This window comes from Hyla sarda, chromosome 8, assembly GCF_029499605.1.
Source record: "Hyla sarda isolate aHylSar1 chromosome 8, aHylSar1.hap1, whole genome shotgun sequence".
NCBI classification, from domain to species: Eukaryota; Metazoa; Chordata; class Amphibia; order Anura; family Hylidae; genus Hyla; species Hyla sarda.
The window spans coordinates 68,053,967-68,069,289 of record NC_079196.1 but is presented as its reverse complement, the minus strand read 5'-3'; the positions used below and the strand labels follow the sequence as shown (position 1 = coordinate 68,069,289).

The 15,323-nt window shown below is 41.9% G+C and overlaps 1 protein-coding gene across 8 annotated transcripts in view; it reads left to right on the top strand.

Annotated features, from left to right (window-relative positions):
* NCKAP1 (NCK associated protein 1) overlaps nucleotides 1–15,323 on the top strand; it is a 181,883-nt gene that overhangs the window by 127,714 nt on the left and 38,846 nt on the right. For 5 of the 8 annotated variants that reach the window (XM_056536108.1, XM_056536107.1, XM_056536103.1 and 2 more), the window contains 6 exons: nucleotides 3,418–3,563; nucleotides 3,845–3,977; nucleotides 6,285–6,437; nucleotides 9,830–9,969; nucleotides 11,560–11,691; nucleotides 14,682–14,900. In XM_056536108.1, the coding sequence (XP_056392083.1) occupies nucleotides 3,418–3,563; nucleotides 3,845–3,977; nucleotides 6,285–6,437; nucleotides 9,830–9,969; nucleotides 11,560–11,691; nucleotides 14,682–14,900 (923 nt within the window). The remainder of the gene's footprint in view (nucleotides 1–3,417; nucleotides 3,564–3,844; nucleotides 3,978–6,284; nucleotides 6,438–9,829; nucleotides 9,970–11,559; nucleotides 11,692–14,681; nucleotides 14,901–15,323) is intronic. The other 3 variants (XM_056536106.1, XM_056536105.1, XM_056536104.1) reach the window with 1 other exon arrangement.

Genomic DNA, 15,323 nt, shown 5'->3' with positions numbered 1-15,323 from the left:
AAAAGATAAATTTCGCTAAATAATTTTTTTTTTCTATCACTACTGTATCTTTTTTTTTTCCCAATGGTACCGTACGAAATTTTATTAAAATGTATCTCCATCAATTTTTTGGATCGCTAAAGTCCAAAAGAGAATAAAAACCGCCTGAAAAAAATGCCAAAGTTAAAACCCACATAGTGTTTTTCTTGGCGTTTTTTTACTCTCATAGACTTCTATGGGAGAAAAACGCCACAATTTCAGGGAGAAAAACGCCAGTGGCTCAACATGCTGTGATTTTGGAAAAACCGCCAAGGAGCTGAAAAACTCCAAAAAAGAGTGAAAAAATGCCAAAAGGATAAAAAAAAAACGCCAAAGTGAAAAATGCCTAGTGGAATACGATTTTTGCAATTTCTCATTGATTTACAGCTAACATCTGACTGCAGCGTTTACTGGCCAAAAAAACGCCATGCGGCAGAATTGCCGTTTTTCTTGGCGTCCCCCCCCCCCCCCCCCCCCCCCAAAAAAAAAAGTAGAAACTTAGTCTGGGTGTTGTAGTTTTGCAACAGCTGGAGGCACCCTGGTTGGGAAACACTGAAATAGACAGAGATTTACAGCTCCCAGCAGATCTTTCTTACTTTTATGTGTAAGGATTTGCTTTATCCTCACTTTTTCCTATTTTTGGGTGACATTTTGGTGGCTTCAGAACCAATTACCAGGTTTCCATAGAGTTATTCTTTGAACTTATGATTGTTTCAACATACAATGGTCGTCCTGGAACCAATTAATATTGTAACTTGAGGGACCACTGTATATGAACATTTTTTTTTTTAAGTTTTTATTTCAGTTAGGCCCCTACATTCATCTATAATATATGCAGTTTTTTCCTCTGGCACTGCAAAAAAAAATAAAAAATCCTTAGAGATAAAACTATGTAGACAAATATCCCATCCATCACCCTTCATCTGTCTACTATCAATTGAACTATTAGTTCACACAACCCTTTCCAAAAAGAAAAAAAAACACTTGCCTTTCAGAAAACTTGGTTGCCACGTAGTGACGCCTTTCTTCATTCAAGTTATAGCACATAAAAGTGAATTATAGACATCAATTTTACACAGTTTAATGTCTGAACAAAGCATCACATCTTTTTTTTTTAAATGTCAGACATTGTTTTACAAGTAAGACATTAAAGTGATTGTCAGATTTGGAGCCAAAGATGTGTTGGCTGAGGACCGAATGTAAGAAGTGCACAAACATCTGTGCAACAGTAGCTGAATAGCACTTTGTCTGGTCTGACCTGAGAACGCTTTGATGATCGCAGAATGCCTTCCGCTTGTATTATTTTTGGCCTGGAAGCCAGAAGGCTGTGCATCAAATTGCAGAATGGTTTCTACAAAAAACAGGCTGCCCTTTTCTTGGTCGCCTTTCAAGGAGAAGGGGGAAAAAACCAAACCACTTTAAAGTCAAGCTATCTGGGCATTTTGTCTTTGTTTTGAGATAATGGCGAAACCACGCTTCAAAAGATGTGCTGACAAACCTTAACATCCCACTTTGATTGAGTCATGGAAATCCGGGGAGAGCGTTTTAACAGATTCATAGCCGCTCGAAATGAAATACAGAGGAACTTAGAGCGGAGGAATTTTCATCAGAAGTGGCTGCCAAACTTCTCTTTAAGCTGCTTTAAAAAAAAAAAAGAAATCACAAAATCTGAGCTTTATCCTTTCAACAATGGCACTTTAATCCCCCGAATACAAATCCCAAGGCTTCTTAGTAGGTTTTGTACTGTACACTGATGAATGGTGCACCAAAAATTTGGAAAGACCCATAGTCTAACTGATGGACTAGGTAGACATTATCGGTGTGGAGTGGCAGTGGCATGGTTAAAAAGGTCCCAAATATTTCGGCTAATCTTAAAGGTGTACTCCGGTGAAAAACTTTATTTTTAATTTTTTTTTAAATAGACTTGTGCCAGAAAGTTAAACAGATTTGTAAATTACTTCTATTAAGAAATCTTAATCCTTCCTGTACTTATTAGCTGCTGAATACTACAGCGGAAATTCTTTTCTTTTTGAAACACAGAGCTGTCTGCTGACATCATGAGCACAGTGCTCTCTGCTGACATCTCTGTCCATTTTAGGAACTGTCCAGAACAGCATATGTTTGCTATGGGGATTTCCTTTTACTCTGGCAGTTCCTAACATGAACAGAGATGTCGGCAGAGAGCACGGTGCTCATGATGTCAGCAGAGAGTTCTGTGTTTCAAACGGAAAATAATTTCCACTGTAGTATTCAGCAGCTAATAAAGATTTTTTTAATAGAAGTAATTTACAAATCTGTTTAACTTTCTGGCACCAGTTGAATAAAAAAAAAAAAATATAAAGTTTTTCACCGGAGTACCCCTTTAAGTTGTATGTTGTATCTTTTCCTCTGAATTTCTAGTAAGTACTTGGCTTCAGAGGAACCCGGCTCACGGCACTGGTTGACCAGACATGAAGATATGCTTAAAAGAGGATTTATTGACCAGAATGCAACGCGTTTTGTGCGCATGCACAGCAAAACGCGTTGCATTCTGGTCAATAAATCCTCTTTTAAAGGGGTATTCCAGGAAAATACTTTTTTTTTTTTTTTAATATATATGTATATATCAACTGGCTCCAGAAAGTTAAACAGATTTGTAAATTACTTCTATTAAAAAATCTTAATCCTTTCAGTACTTATGAGCTTCTGAAGTTAAGGTTGTTCTTTTCTGTCTAAGTGCTCTCTGATGACACGTGTCTCGGGAAACGCCCAGTTTAGAAGCAAATCCCCATAGCAAACCTCTTCTAAACTGGGCGGTTCCCAAGACACATGTCATTAGAGAGCCCTTAGACAGAAAAGAACAACCTTAAATTCAGAAGCTCATAAGTACTAAAAGTACTTTACAAATCTGTTTAACTTTCTGGAGCCAGTTGAGATATATATATATATATATATATATATATATATATATATATATATATATATAATATAAAATATATAATATATAATATATAATATATATATATATAATATATAATATATAATATATATATATATATATATATAATATAAAAGTTTTTTCCTGGAATACCCCTTTAAGCATATCTTCCTGTCTGGTCGATCAGCGCCGTGAGCCGGGTTCCTCTGAAGCCAAGTACCTACTACCACTTTTACTCCGGAGGGCAGCAGACGACCTTCTTCTATATATCTATCCCATTGTTGTGTATTTGCTTAAACAGCCACCCAGGGTGAGCAGTTCTAATATATAGAACAATACTATTCCTGGGTCCAACAATACTATTCTGTCCTATTGATTTGTTTTCTGGATTTTAAATATACTCAAAGTAAGTTGAGTTCCTTAGCATATCTGTACATCGGTCTTATTTATATGCTATTACACCCATGTTTCTTTCCTTTAAGGCCTACACTAGCGTTTCTAAAGCATCACTGAGTCTCGCAGACCACAGGGAGCTTGGAAAGATGATGAACACTATAATATTCCATACCAAGATGGTGGATTCCTTAGTTGAAATGCTGGTAGAAACATCTGATCTCTCTATATTTTGGTAAGAACATTTTAATATATAAATGCCTTGGCTACAATAGGCATGATGTCAATTTAACTAACTTGATTCTTCTTAATTTAAGACTCAAACTTTGCTGTATTGTATTTAGTTATGTTTGTCCATTATTTGGGATCTCGCCTAGATTAGAATGGACAGATAAGACACCAAGATGTAGCCCGTCAATGGTGGCATAGTCCTATTCCAATGATTAGAGTATCTGAAGCATGATGTTATAGGATGTTCTAGTTAGTAGATTTATTTATTTTTATTTTTTATTTCAGCTTTTATAGTCGAGCATTTGAGAAGATGTTCCAGCAGTGTTTGGAGCTGCCATCACAATCCAGATACTCAATCTCATTCCCCCTTATCTGCACTCACTTTATGAGCTGCACCCATGAACTTTGTCCTGAGGAGGTAAGGATCTGTACTTAATTTTATTTATGAGTAATAAAATTTGTTTAAAGGGGTTTCCGTGACTTTGGGATTAAAGGCATATCCACAATATAGGCCTTCAATTGTTGATCCATCGAGGCCAACACTCGACATCTGCGTTGATCAGCTGTTCAACACCAGCACTGCATAGTGAACAGCCTAGGACTTCTGGTCCTGGTCATCAGCAATTGATGGCTTATCCACCAATCAAAGGGTCCCAGAAACCCCCTTTAAATTAAACAGTGCACTATAATGAGAAATCAGTATAATAAATGCATTTCTGTTAAAAGAAAAGGTATTAACAGGGTTGATCAACTGTTAGTTACTCAATCTTGAAGATTAGCGTTTGAGTCAGGCAGAATGTTATGTAGGTTTTAGTTATTCTAAACTATAACATCTCCACTCCCGGCTTGTTCTTTATTAGGGCGCTGAGCAGCTGCCAACTTTTTTTTCTTTGAGAACAACTGAAGTCATCCTTCCTTTTTGAGACCTTAAAGGGATACTTCGCCCATAGACATCTTATCCCCTATCCAAAGGATAGGTGATAAGATGTCTGATCATGGGGGTCCCATGGCAGGGACCCGCGTTCTCTGCTGCGGCACCCCAGACCCCGAACTTTGCTCCGTTCCAGATGACTGGCAATGTGGGGCGGAGGCTCGTGACGTCACGGTCACGCCCCACTCATGACGTCACAGCCATGCCCCCCTCAATGCAAGTCTATGGGAGGGGGCGTCAAGCCCCCTCCCATAGACCTGCATTGAGGGGGCGTGGCAGTGATATCACTGGCGTGGTGCGGCCGTGATGTCACAAGCCTCCGGCACTGCACCCGACGCTCTAAAAGAACGCCGGGTGCAGCAAGGAGATCGCAGGGTTCCCCAGCGACGGCACCCCCACAATCAGACATCTTTTTCCCTATCCTTTGGATAGGGGATAAGATGTCTAGGGGCGGAGTACCCCTTTAAGATTTAAGCGGTACGGGATAAATAATGGTTTAGCCGCTACTAAATTACATTTATTATACATTAATTCTGTGTGTGCCTATATGTATGTTGATGTATATGTGTTTTTAAATGTTAAAAGGATATGCATATACACTTAATACAGCCAAAATAATTTTTGGGCCCACTGGCAGTCCAGGTCAAATTGCCTAAAATGTGATGTTCTCCAAAGAAGTTCTCAGGTTGGTCGTGGACCTACATTGACAACTCCTTAAACTAGAGGTTGCTATCTTATGTTCTTGACAGTTAAGGTTGACTTAAGGCTCAACGGTGAGGGGGAGGTTTACGAAGAAAGGCGTTAAATACTCCAGTTTTACGTAAAAGTCCACCCGTGTCAACTGTGCTAGATTTATTGAGAGGTGCCCGTCTCTTTAATAAATCCAGTGCATCAGAGGCTGCCGTAGATGTTAGATGCAGTTTACGCCTTTGCAGGTGTAAACTGTAGTAAATTTGGTGTGTGCAGAAAACCAAGCCGCTTTGTTTTAATCCGGCCCAGTCCCCCTACCCCCTTGTAAATGTTTCTGGTGGTCCATGGATGCTTAGGGGTTTATACATTTTCTTCCTGGTAGTCTAGACTAGTGAAGGTACCCTAGTATTGGGATTGGGCTAATGGTAATGCCACTAGTAGTGTAGGCATGGTGGTTTACAGTGCTAAAGGGGTTTTTGGTCATGGGTGGAGGAGATGTTAAAGGACATCTGCAGCAGAATACAACTTATCCCTTATACACAGGATAAGGGATAAGTGTCTGATGGCGGGGGGTCCAATCGCTGGGAAACCCAACCCTACCCCCACCCCTCGATCTCCTGCACGGGGCCCCCCCGCATTGCCACTCTATGTGACCGGCTAATGCGCATAGCGTCGACCTCTCTGAGGTCGACGGTATGTCCCCTCCAAGCCCCCTCCCCATACAGTTCTATGGGGGAGGCGGGGAGGCACGATTGTTGCATCCCCGCCTCTCCCATAGAGATACATGGAGGAAGCTGTGCAGGAGATCGCGGGGTGTCCCAGCGTTCGGACTCCCTAGGATCAGACACTTATGTGGATAGGAGATAAGTTGTCTTTTGCTGCAGATGTCCTTTAATTATATGTTATATCAGAGTAATTCACTCCCTCTGGGTTTAGCAGGATTTTGCTGCCGTTATAATGTATAAGGCTGAGTACATATAAGAGGGGAGGCAATGTTGCGATAATATTAATAGTTACTATATGTTCTGTATGTTCTGGTTTGCATAAGTTTTGTCTTCATGTCCGTTGTGAACATGCAGTGAAATACTACATTATAAATGGCAGATGTACAACTTGACTCAACATGTAACATTTCAGAGGCACCACATTGGAGATCGCAGTCTGTCTCTATGTAATATGTTCTTGGATGAAATGGCAAAACAAGCGCGAAATCTCATCACAGACATCTGCACAGAACAGTGCACCCTAAGCGATCAGGTAAAACCTTATTTATTTTTATATTAAGGACACTCATAACAGCCACTGCACATCTAAGGCACAGCTTCATATTATACTGACATGATGGTTTTCTACAAATCTGTATGAAAATCTTTTTAAGTGAAAAGAGCAACACTGCAGTTCCATGCACCGCCGCTACAAATAATTGGCCATCAGTTTTTACAGGTTGGATATCCCCTTCAATATCCACATGGGTTATACAGCAATTCCCACATGTGTCTAAAGGGGTCACCCCCCTCCGCCCCTGACATAAGCAACAACTAGCTGATCAATGAGTTTCTAAGTAACCGCCGGAGCCCCCCCCACACTGATCACAAGAATAGAATGGAACTGTAACCCACCTGCTGGGCCACTGCTCCATTATTCTATATGAAACTTCTGAACATTACTGAGCTCTGGACTCATATGTTCTATGTAGAGGTATATCCTCCCGACCTATTGTATACGTCTGATGGATGGCTCAAACACAGTGGGAACAGAACCTAAATCTCCAAGGACAGGAGGGGAGTACAACTGCAAGATTATCCAATGCATAAGTCCTTCATTTGTAGTCTAGAAGTGTGTATCACATAGGCCTGCATGGGACTGTGTGCACAAAATTGGAAGATTTAAAATATTTTTTTCTCAGTTGCTCTTCATTGGGGGACACTTATACTGATAGGTATATGCTCTTGCCACCAGGAGGCGCTGACACTAGGAAAAAAGTCTGCTCCTCCCTGGCAGGATATACCCACCCACTGGAAGTGAGGTAATCAGTTTTAGCTAATGTCAGTAGGAGGCAAGACACAGGTCTGGGAGCTCCCCAGACCATGTGTTTTTTTATTTTATTTTTTTTAAATTATTATTATTTTCGTGTAAGGGCTGTTTAGGTTTTTTCTCCCTTTTTTTTCCTTTTTTCAGGTGGGGGTTCAGGAGCATGGCGCTACCTGTTCCCCCATATTTGACAAAGGGGCATGTTACATAAGAGTGACAATGGCCAGCGCCTGGAGGGTTGTACCCTGGGTCTGGGTCCCCTACTGCCCCTTCTGGTATGATGCAGCATGGCCATAAGCTGGTTGAAGATTCCAGGGTGAGTATAAGAAGATGGAGTCCGTGGGTGAGTATGTTTAACAGCTTCCCCCTCCTCTGTACCCCGCTAGGTTTTCGCTAGGCTGTCTGGGAGTCCCTTCTCCTTCCAGTGCCAGCTCCTCAGTGGCCATTACACGTGGCTGTGCTGGAACAGACTTGGCCTCGTGGCCTCCGGGTCATGCAACCAGTGGCGCCGTGCCTGCAGCAATCTCCCCCCCCCCTCTTTTTTTCTCTTTTACCATGATACAAGGGGTAAATCCTCATGTTTATTGGGGGATTTAGTCTAGGGGATATCCCTGTCATTTTGTATTGGGGGTCTCGGGTGTGAGGGCTTTGTAGGCTGTGCGGCAGCTCATTCTGTTGCCGCACATTAGTACGTTAGTTCTATAGACAGTCGGCTCTGCACTTCTGCCAGGCCGCCCGTATAGCTGCGGCAGCTTCCTCGCACTTTCTTCGGCGCCATTATGCTCCTCATTCAATTTTTTGCTCCGCCCCCTCTTCCTCATGTTGTCCACTAGGGCGATTGGAGGCCGGTGTCGGCTCCGGCATCTCCCCGCGGCTCCCTGTTCTGCAGTGACTGTGTGCGCTGCGGGGTCGGGGCGCTCCTTTATCATATTTCCCAGGGGTCGGGCGGGTATCGGCCTCAGTTGACTCTGGGTTTGTGCGCAGCACACTGCTTCCTGCACTCTTCTTTATTTTTTTTAAAAGTCTGTCGTTCTCAGCCCAAGTTCTTATCCCCCTCTTGTGGCCATTCAGTAGATTGCAGCCTCTGCTTTCTGGTCCTTTGTGTGCTCCCCCTTGTGGCAGCAGTCAGCTATTACAGACCTTTGTTGGAATGTCTGTTTTTTACCTGTTTTGATCTTGCTGGGTTTGCTGTCGGGGGCCTTATATTAAATGTTATTTTTGGGGCCACTTTAGCATTTGCTTCCGCCACCCTGTTGGATGACTTGAAGAGGCAAAGGTCACTTTGCCAGCTCAGGTATATGTGCGTGGCATTTCTGCCATGCCATATATGCCGTGCCCACAGCCGCATTCCAGCCCTTCCCTCGGGACGAGACACCGGTGGGATGCCCCTGCAGATGCTTCTGCATCCCTGACCTTAGCGGAGGGCCTTCCGAGGTATCTTGTTCCCTTGTGTCTTTGGCAATTTCCTCCCACAGGTCTTTGCAGGTCTTCCGCATCTGTTTCTAGTTTGCTGGACCCCCCCTTCTAGTGCATGGTTTTTGAGCACGTGTCCCTACGTGTACATGAACTGGACCCAATACCACAGACAGTGGTCTGCGTGGTTTCCTCAGCTAGACAAGCCGGGATGGTTCCGGCTCGTCTAGCTTTTTGGTCGACCTTTCTTGTCTCTCTATCAGGACCGTGGGTTTAGAGTCTCTGTGAAGGACGGTCCCTTCCTTGGCGTCCTAGTCAATCTCCATGGCCGGGGATCTTCCGGGAGCAGATTTTTTGTACTCACCGTAAAATCTCTTTATCATAGCCTTCATTGGGGACACCGCTTTTGTCCGGGAATCTTTCTGGGGTCCTTCGGACATATTTCTTTGTTGGCTTCTCCCACTCGTTTGTTACATAACTGATTACCTCACTTCCAGTGGGCGGGTATATCCTGCCAGGGAGGTGCCGACTTTTTTTTCCTAGTGTCGGCGCCTCCTAGTGGCAAGAGCATATACCCATCAGTATAGGTTTCCCTCAATGAAGGCTATGAGAAAGAGCTTTTACGGTGAGTAAAAAAAATTAGCTTTTTTTAGATGCAAAAATTGAGAACAAAAATTGACTTTTCTACTAGGTTTGTCTGTGGTGTTACAGCTCAGATCCATTGAAGTGAATGGAAGCAAGATGTAGTACCACACACAACCTGTAGAGAGATGTGGCAATGGGTTTGCAAAAAAGAAACTGTTTTTCTAATCCTAGAAAACCCCTTTATTCTCTTTGTCCAGAAGGAGCACAATAGAACTGTGAAGGGGATAGCTGCCACATATAGGCGGAGATGTGTTTTTATTTTATTTTTTCTCTGCTGCTATTAAAGATAACCTAAAAAGTATCAACCCAGAGGCAGTTGTTTTTTTTCTTTTTTTTTCTTCTATAAATCAGTGGTTATTAGAATATATTTATTATTGCATTGAAAAGTCCATTTTTCTTTTTATACCAGTTTCTATCTTATTTTGTCCCAGAAGTGTATCTTGTTACTTGCTTCACTTTGGCTGCTTAGAATGCCCACCTGAGTAGATCTTATTATTATGAGATGCTCGGGTTCCAAGGATTGATTTATATATTTATTTTTGTTCATTATTCAACTGTAGCTACTGCCAAAACACTGTGCCAAAACAATCAGTCAAGCAGTGAACAAAAAGTCGAAAAAGCAGACCGGAAAGAAAGGAGAACCTGAGCGAGAAAAACCCGGGGTTGAAAGCATGAGAAAAAATAGACTGGTGGTTACAAAGTAAGAGTCGTTATGCGAATATGTTTCATGGCTCTATAGTTTCTCAATGCAGAGGGGCTGCGTTTATAAATCTGTATCTAGAGTGTGTTCTAATGTTTAGCTATTACATTTTATTATTCTAGGCTCACACTGTCAACCATATGCCCCAGATGTATACAGCTGAAGCAATCCAATCTATGTATGATTAAATTTTTTCCCCAATGCATTTGTTTAAAAAAATAAAAATAAGTGATTACTATTTACAAGACTTTTCATGAAGCAAAGCTGTGCAGATGTGTACCAACTAAACATACGCCAAAAGGACACTCTTACTAGGCATTTCATGGGAAAGAAATACATGCCTCCCTATGCAGTAAAAAAATAAAAAAGGCCTGCATACTCACCTCCCCTGCTCCCCCATTTCTGCTGCCATCAATTATTGCCTTGTGTGTTGCGGTCCTCTTCTCCCTACTTCCAGTGACGTTCTGTGCCAGCAAGGACTGCCTGCTTAGCTCTGTGATCAGCTGACCGGGCATGGAACTTCATCTGAAGGGGGAGAAAAGGACTGGAGCAAGGACCGAAAGACTTCACAGTGATAGGAGCAAGGGAGGTGATTAGGCAGTTTGTTTTTGTTTGTGCACAGGGGGGCATATAACAAGGGGTTATCTGAAGATTTAAAGTTGCTGATCGTGGCGGTCTGACGGCGAACACCCCCACCGATCCCAAGATTGGAGGTCAGTTGGCCCCTCCATGCTTAAAGGGGTACTCCTGTGGAAAACTTAAAAAATAAATAAATAAACTGGTGCCAGAAAGTTAAACAGATTTGTAAATTACTTCTATAAAAAAAAATCTTAATCCTTACACTACTTTTTAATGGCTATATACTACAGGGGAAATGCTTATCTTTTTGGATTTCTCTGATGTCACGACCACAGGGCTCTCTGCTGACCTCTGCTGTCCATTTTAGGAACTGTCCAGAGTAGGAGAAACTCCCCATAGCAAACATATGCTGCTCTGGACAGTTCCTAAAATGGACAGCAGAGGTCAGCAGAGAGCACTGTGGTCATGACATCAGAGAAATCAAAAAAAGATAAGCATTTCCTTTGTAGTTTATAGCCCCTAAAAAGTATTGGAAGGATTAAGATTTTTTAATAGAAGTAATTTACAAATCTGTTTAACTTTCTGGAACCAGTTGATTTAAAAAAAAAAAAAAAAGTTTTCCACGGGAGTACCCCTTTAACCATTGCTCTATTCACTGTCTTTGGGATTTCTGAACATAGCAGTCCCATAGAGAATGAATGAATGGAGTGGTGGTCGAGCAAGTGCACAGCCACATTGACATTCATTCTCGTGATATGTAGGGTCTCAGCAGTCTGACCCCCACTGATCAGCTAGTTATAGCTATTATGGCAACCTATAGTATGTTAGATGTTTACGTAGGGAGACTTTCCCAGTACATACCATATATATAGAAACCAAATGGGATGTAACCCTAGCTTTTGTGTGGAAACGATAATGACTTGTCACAGTTTTATTTTCTATGATTGTCTTTTATTTGTTTTGTTTCTTTTTCTTTTAATTAATTTTTATATTTCCTTTTGCCCCCTACAGTTTGGATAAGCTACATACTGCACTTTCGGAACTCTGCTTCTCTATTAACTATGCCCCTAATATGGTTGTATGGGAACATACATTCACTCCAAGAGAATATCTGACCTCGCACTTGGAAATCCGCTTCACCAAGTAAGTGTCAGACACCTGGTATGAAGTTCAGTTTATTTTATTAACTTCCCAAAAAGTAGAATTGCAGATGCATCAGATGTGTCATGTCCAAAAAAATAGGAAAGTATTTTAATGAGGTAAAATGGTGTGTGAGGAATTCAGAGGTTATCTGTCGTCTGTTATATAGGGGGCAGGAAGATGCTTGAGGCTTAGAACAGAATGGCTCACTTCTAATGTGAGCGGCAATGAAGGTGAAAGAAAAAGCTTTCATTGAACAGACCAGTGTTTCCCAACCACTGTGCCTCCAGCTGTTGCAAAACTACAACCCCCAGCATGCCCGGGCATGCTGGGAGTTGTAGTTTTGCAACAGCTGGAGGCACCCTGGTTGGGAAACACTGGAACAGACTTAAAGGGGTACTCCGGGGGAAAACTGTTTGTTTGTTTTTTTTAAATAAACTGGTGCCAGAAAGTTAAACAGATTTGTAAATTACTTCTATTAAAAAAAATCTTAATCCTTTTGGTACTTATTAGCAGCTGTATGCTACAGAGGAAATTCTTAACTTTTTTAATTTCTTTTTTGTGTTGTCCGTGTCAGGAACTGTCCAGAGCAGCATAGGTTTGCTATGGGGATTTTCTCCTGCTCTGGACAGTTCCTGATACGGGCATCAGGTGTCAGCAGAGAGCACTGTGGATAACACAAAAAAATAAAAAAAAATAAAGATTTTCCTCTGTAGCAAACAGCTGCTAAAAAGTACTGAAAGGATTAAGATTTTTTAATAGAAGTAATTAACACTTCTGTTTAACTTTCTAGCTCCAGTTCTTTAAAAAAAAAGTAGTACCCCTTTAAGCTCACTGTTCTTGCATGGACAAAATACACTGTCATAATATTAAGGGAATATTACTTTGTAAAGCCATTTAGTCTGGCGGGGAGACATGAAGTAACCACTTGTATTTCTTCAGCTTCCTCCATCACATAAGTCAAAACGGAATATACAGGTAGATAGTGCGCGTGACCCTGTTTCTAACCGTTCTTGCAGGAGATATTCATCTTGTTACTAATGTGGTAGTTTTTTTTCTTGTGTACTGGAGGCGGCTGCTGTATGTACAATGCGTTCTCCCGCCCCCTTCATAACTCCCCTTCATTCCCACTTCCTCAGCATGTCTGAAGGGGGCGGGTTTATTAGCAGAAGGGGTGGGGCCATCAGATGGGAGAAAACATTGCACAAACAGCAGCAGCCGCCTCCAGTGCACAAAAAAACAACCACATTAGTAACAAGATGAATATCTCTTGTAAGAAGTGTTATCGAGCATGATATGGAGTTAAAGGGGTACACAAGGCAGACAAAGGGTGCTTTTATTACAAATAAATAAAAAGCCACATTTACGTTACTCACTCTCGTGCTGACCAGTAACACAGACCTCCAGTTCCTGCTGTGCAGTGCTTCCGGTTCTGGGGATGTGAAAAACTGATTCCTCCATACCGGACTAAACTGTATCAAAATGTGTTTACAAATGATGTCCGGTTGCATATGTTTTTTTTTTTATTTAAAAAAAGTATTAGTTTTTAACTTTTCACTCGATTTTGAATAAAGTTTCACTTGTTTGATTGAAATTCCAAGAAAAAAAACTGTGCAAAGTCAAAAATCGTATGGTGAAAACCAGATGGAACCGTACGCACATACGGTTCCCATTGACTACCATGTTTAAAAAATTTTTTTTTTTTTTTTAAAGTGTACAGTTTAATACGGTTTTTCACCCGGACCAAAAAACGTGGTAGACTACGGTTTTGGGTACAGGTAAAAAAACGAACAAAACCGTATAACCGTATAAGACGCAAAACGGATTAAACTGGATGATGCGTTTGACATACAGTTTACAATGTTAAGTCAATGCATACGGTTTGCTATACGGATCTGTACGGTTTTGAACTTGAAACCAAATACGGGAACTGTATAGCAAAAACGTGGTGTGAATGCACCCTTAGTATCGTAGACTTTCTAGCAGTTCAGTGTTGAGCTAAGCGCTTCTGCCCCTTTTTTGTAATTATAACACGTTAGACACTGTACAGTGATCCCCCGACATACAATAATTTCAACATGCGATGGCCTCTCAGAGGCCATCGCATGTTGAAGGCAGCATCAACATACAATGCTTTTGTATGTCGGGGCCATCGCATAAACGGCTATCCGGCAGCGCAGACTTCTTCAGCTTCTGCTGGATAGCCGTTTACGGTGCCCCGTAAGCTCCGGTGATGGTCTCTTACCTGTCCTCGGGGCTCCGGAGGGTCCTCTTCGGGATTCCCTGCATCGCGGGCTCTCTCCATCATCGTCATCAGGAGAGTGAGGATCCCGGGGAAGCAGAGACGTCTGGAGCGTCAGGGACACCCCGGGATGCTGCAACAGCGATGGAGGGCGACATCCAGGGCGGCGGGGACAGGTGAGTATAACATCCTATACTTTACATTGCACGGATCCCTCAACACACGATGGTTTCAACAAACGATGGTTCTTTTGGAACGGATTACCATCGTATGTTGAGGGACCACTGTGTATCTTTTTTTTCTAGCTATTGGAAAAAAAAATTCTATGGTATGGTCTGTCAGTGTTTTCCAAACATTGTTTCTCCAGCTGTTGCAAAAGTACAACTCCTAGCATGCCCGGACAGCCGAAGGCTGTCCTGGCATGCTGGGAGTTGTACTTTTGCAACAGCTTGGGACACACAGTTGGGAAAACACTGGTCTATGTGCCTGTTCCTTATTACTGAACATTCAGTCTTGATTGTTCATATTGCAACCAACCACAAATATTATAAAAATAAAAAAAATATACAAATTAAAAAGCAGCTAAAATAAGTTATGTTAGTACCAACTAGGTATTCGGGACCTAGACACGTGTTTGATCACATTAGCGATGTCATTCAGAACCACTTTGTTAGTCAGATGCCAAGCTACAGAAGAAGTATTTTGGCATTCAGAGATTTAGCTCATATTCCTTTATTTCCCCCCCATACAGATCTATTGTGGGAATGACCATGTACAATCAGGCCACACAAGAGATTGCAAAGCCCTCTGAGTTATTAACTAGTGTAAGGGCCTACATGACGGTGCTTCAGTCAATAGAAAACTATGTGCAGATTGACATCACAAGGGTTTTCAACAATGTTCTGCTTCAACAAACACAACATCTTGACAGCCATGGAGAGCCAACAATCACCAGTCTGTACACTAATTGGTAAGTACTTGCCATGAAAGATTCTCTTCAGTCTGACTTTATGTTTCATTAGATATATAAAAAAAAAAGGTTAAAAAGTGAGATTTGACTAGCTTGATAAGAAATGAGTCTGCGCGTACAGGTAACTCCTTATGGATGTGCTGTATAAAGAACAAAAGCCTTATCCTTAAGAAATACTGTATTGCTTAAAGGGGTATTCCGGGCAAAAATATTTTATCCCCTATCCAAAGGATAGGGGATAAGGTGTCTGATTGCGGGGGGGCCCGCTGCTGAGACCCCACACGATCTCCCTGTAGCACCCACATTCTATGCGGGTGCTGAGTCTCCAGTTTCGGAAACCTTTAGGTTTCCGGGACTGGGGACTTGATGTCATGTCACGCCCCCTCCATTCATGTCTATGGGAGGGGGCGTGATGGCCGTCAC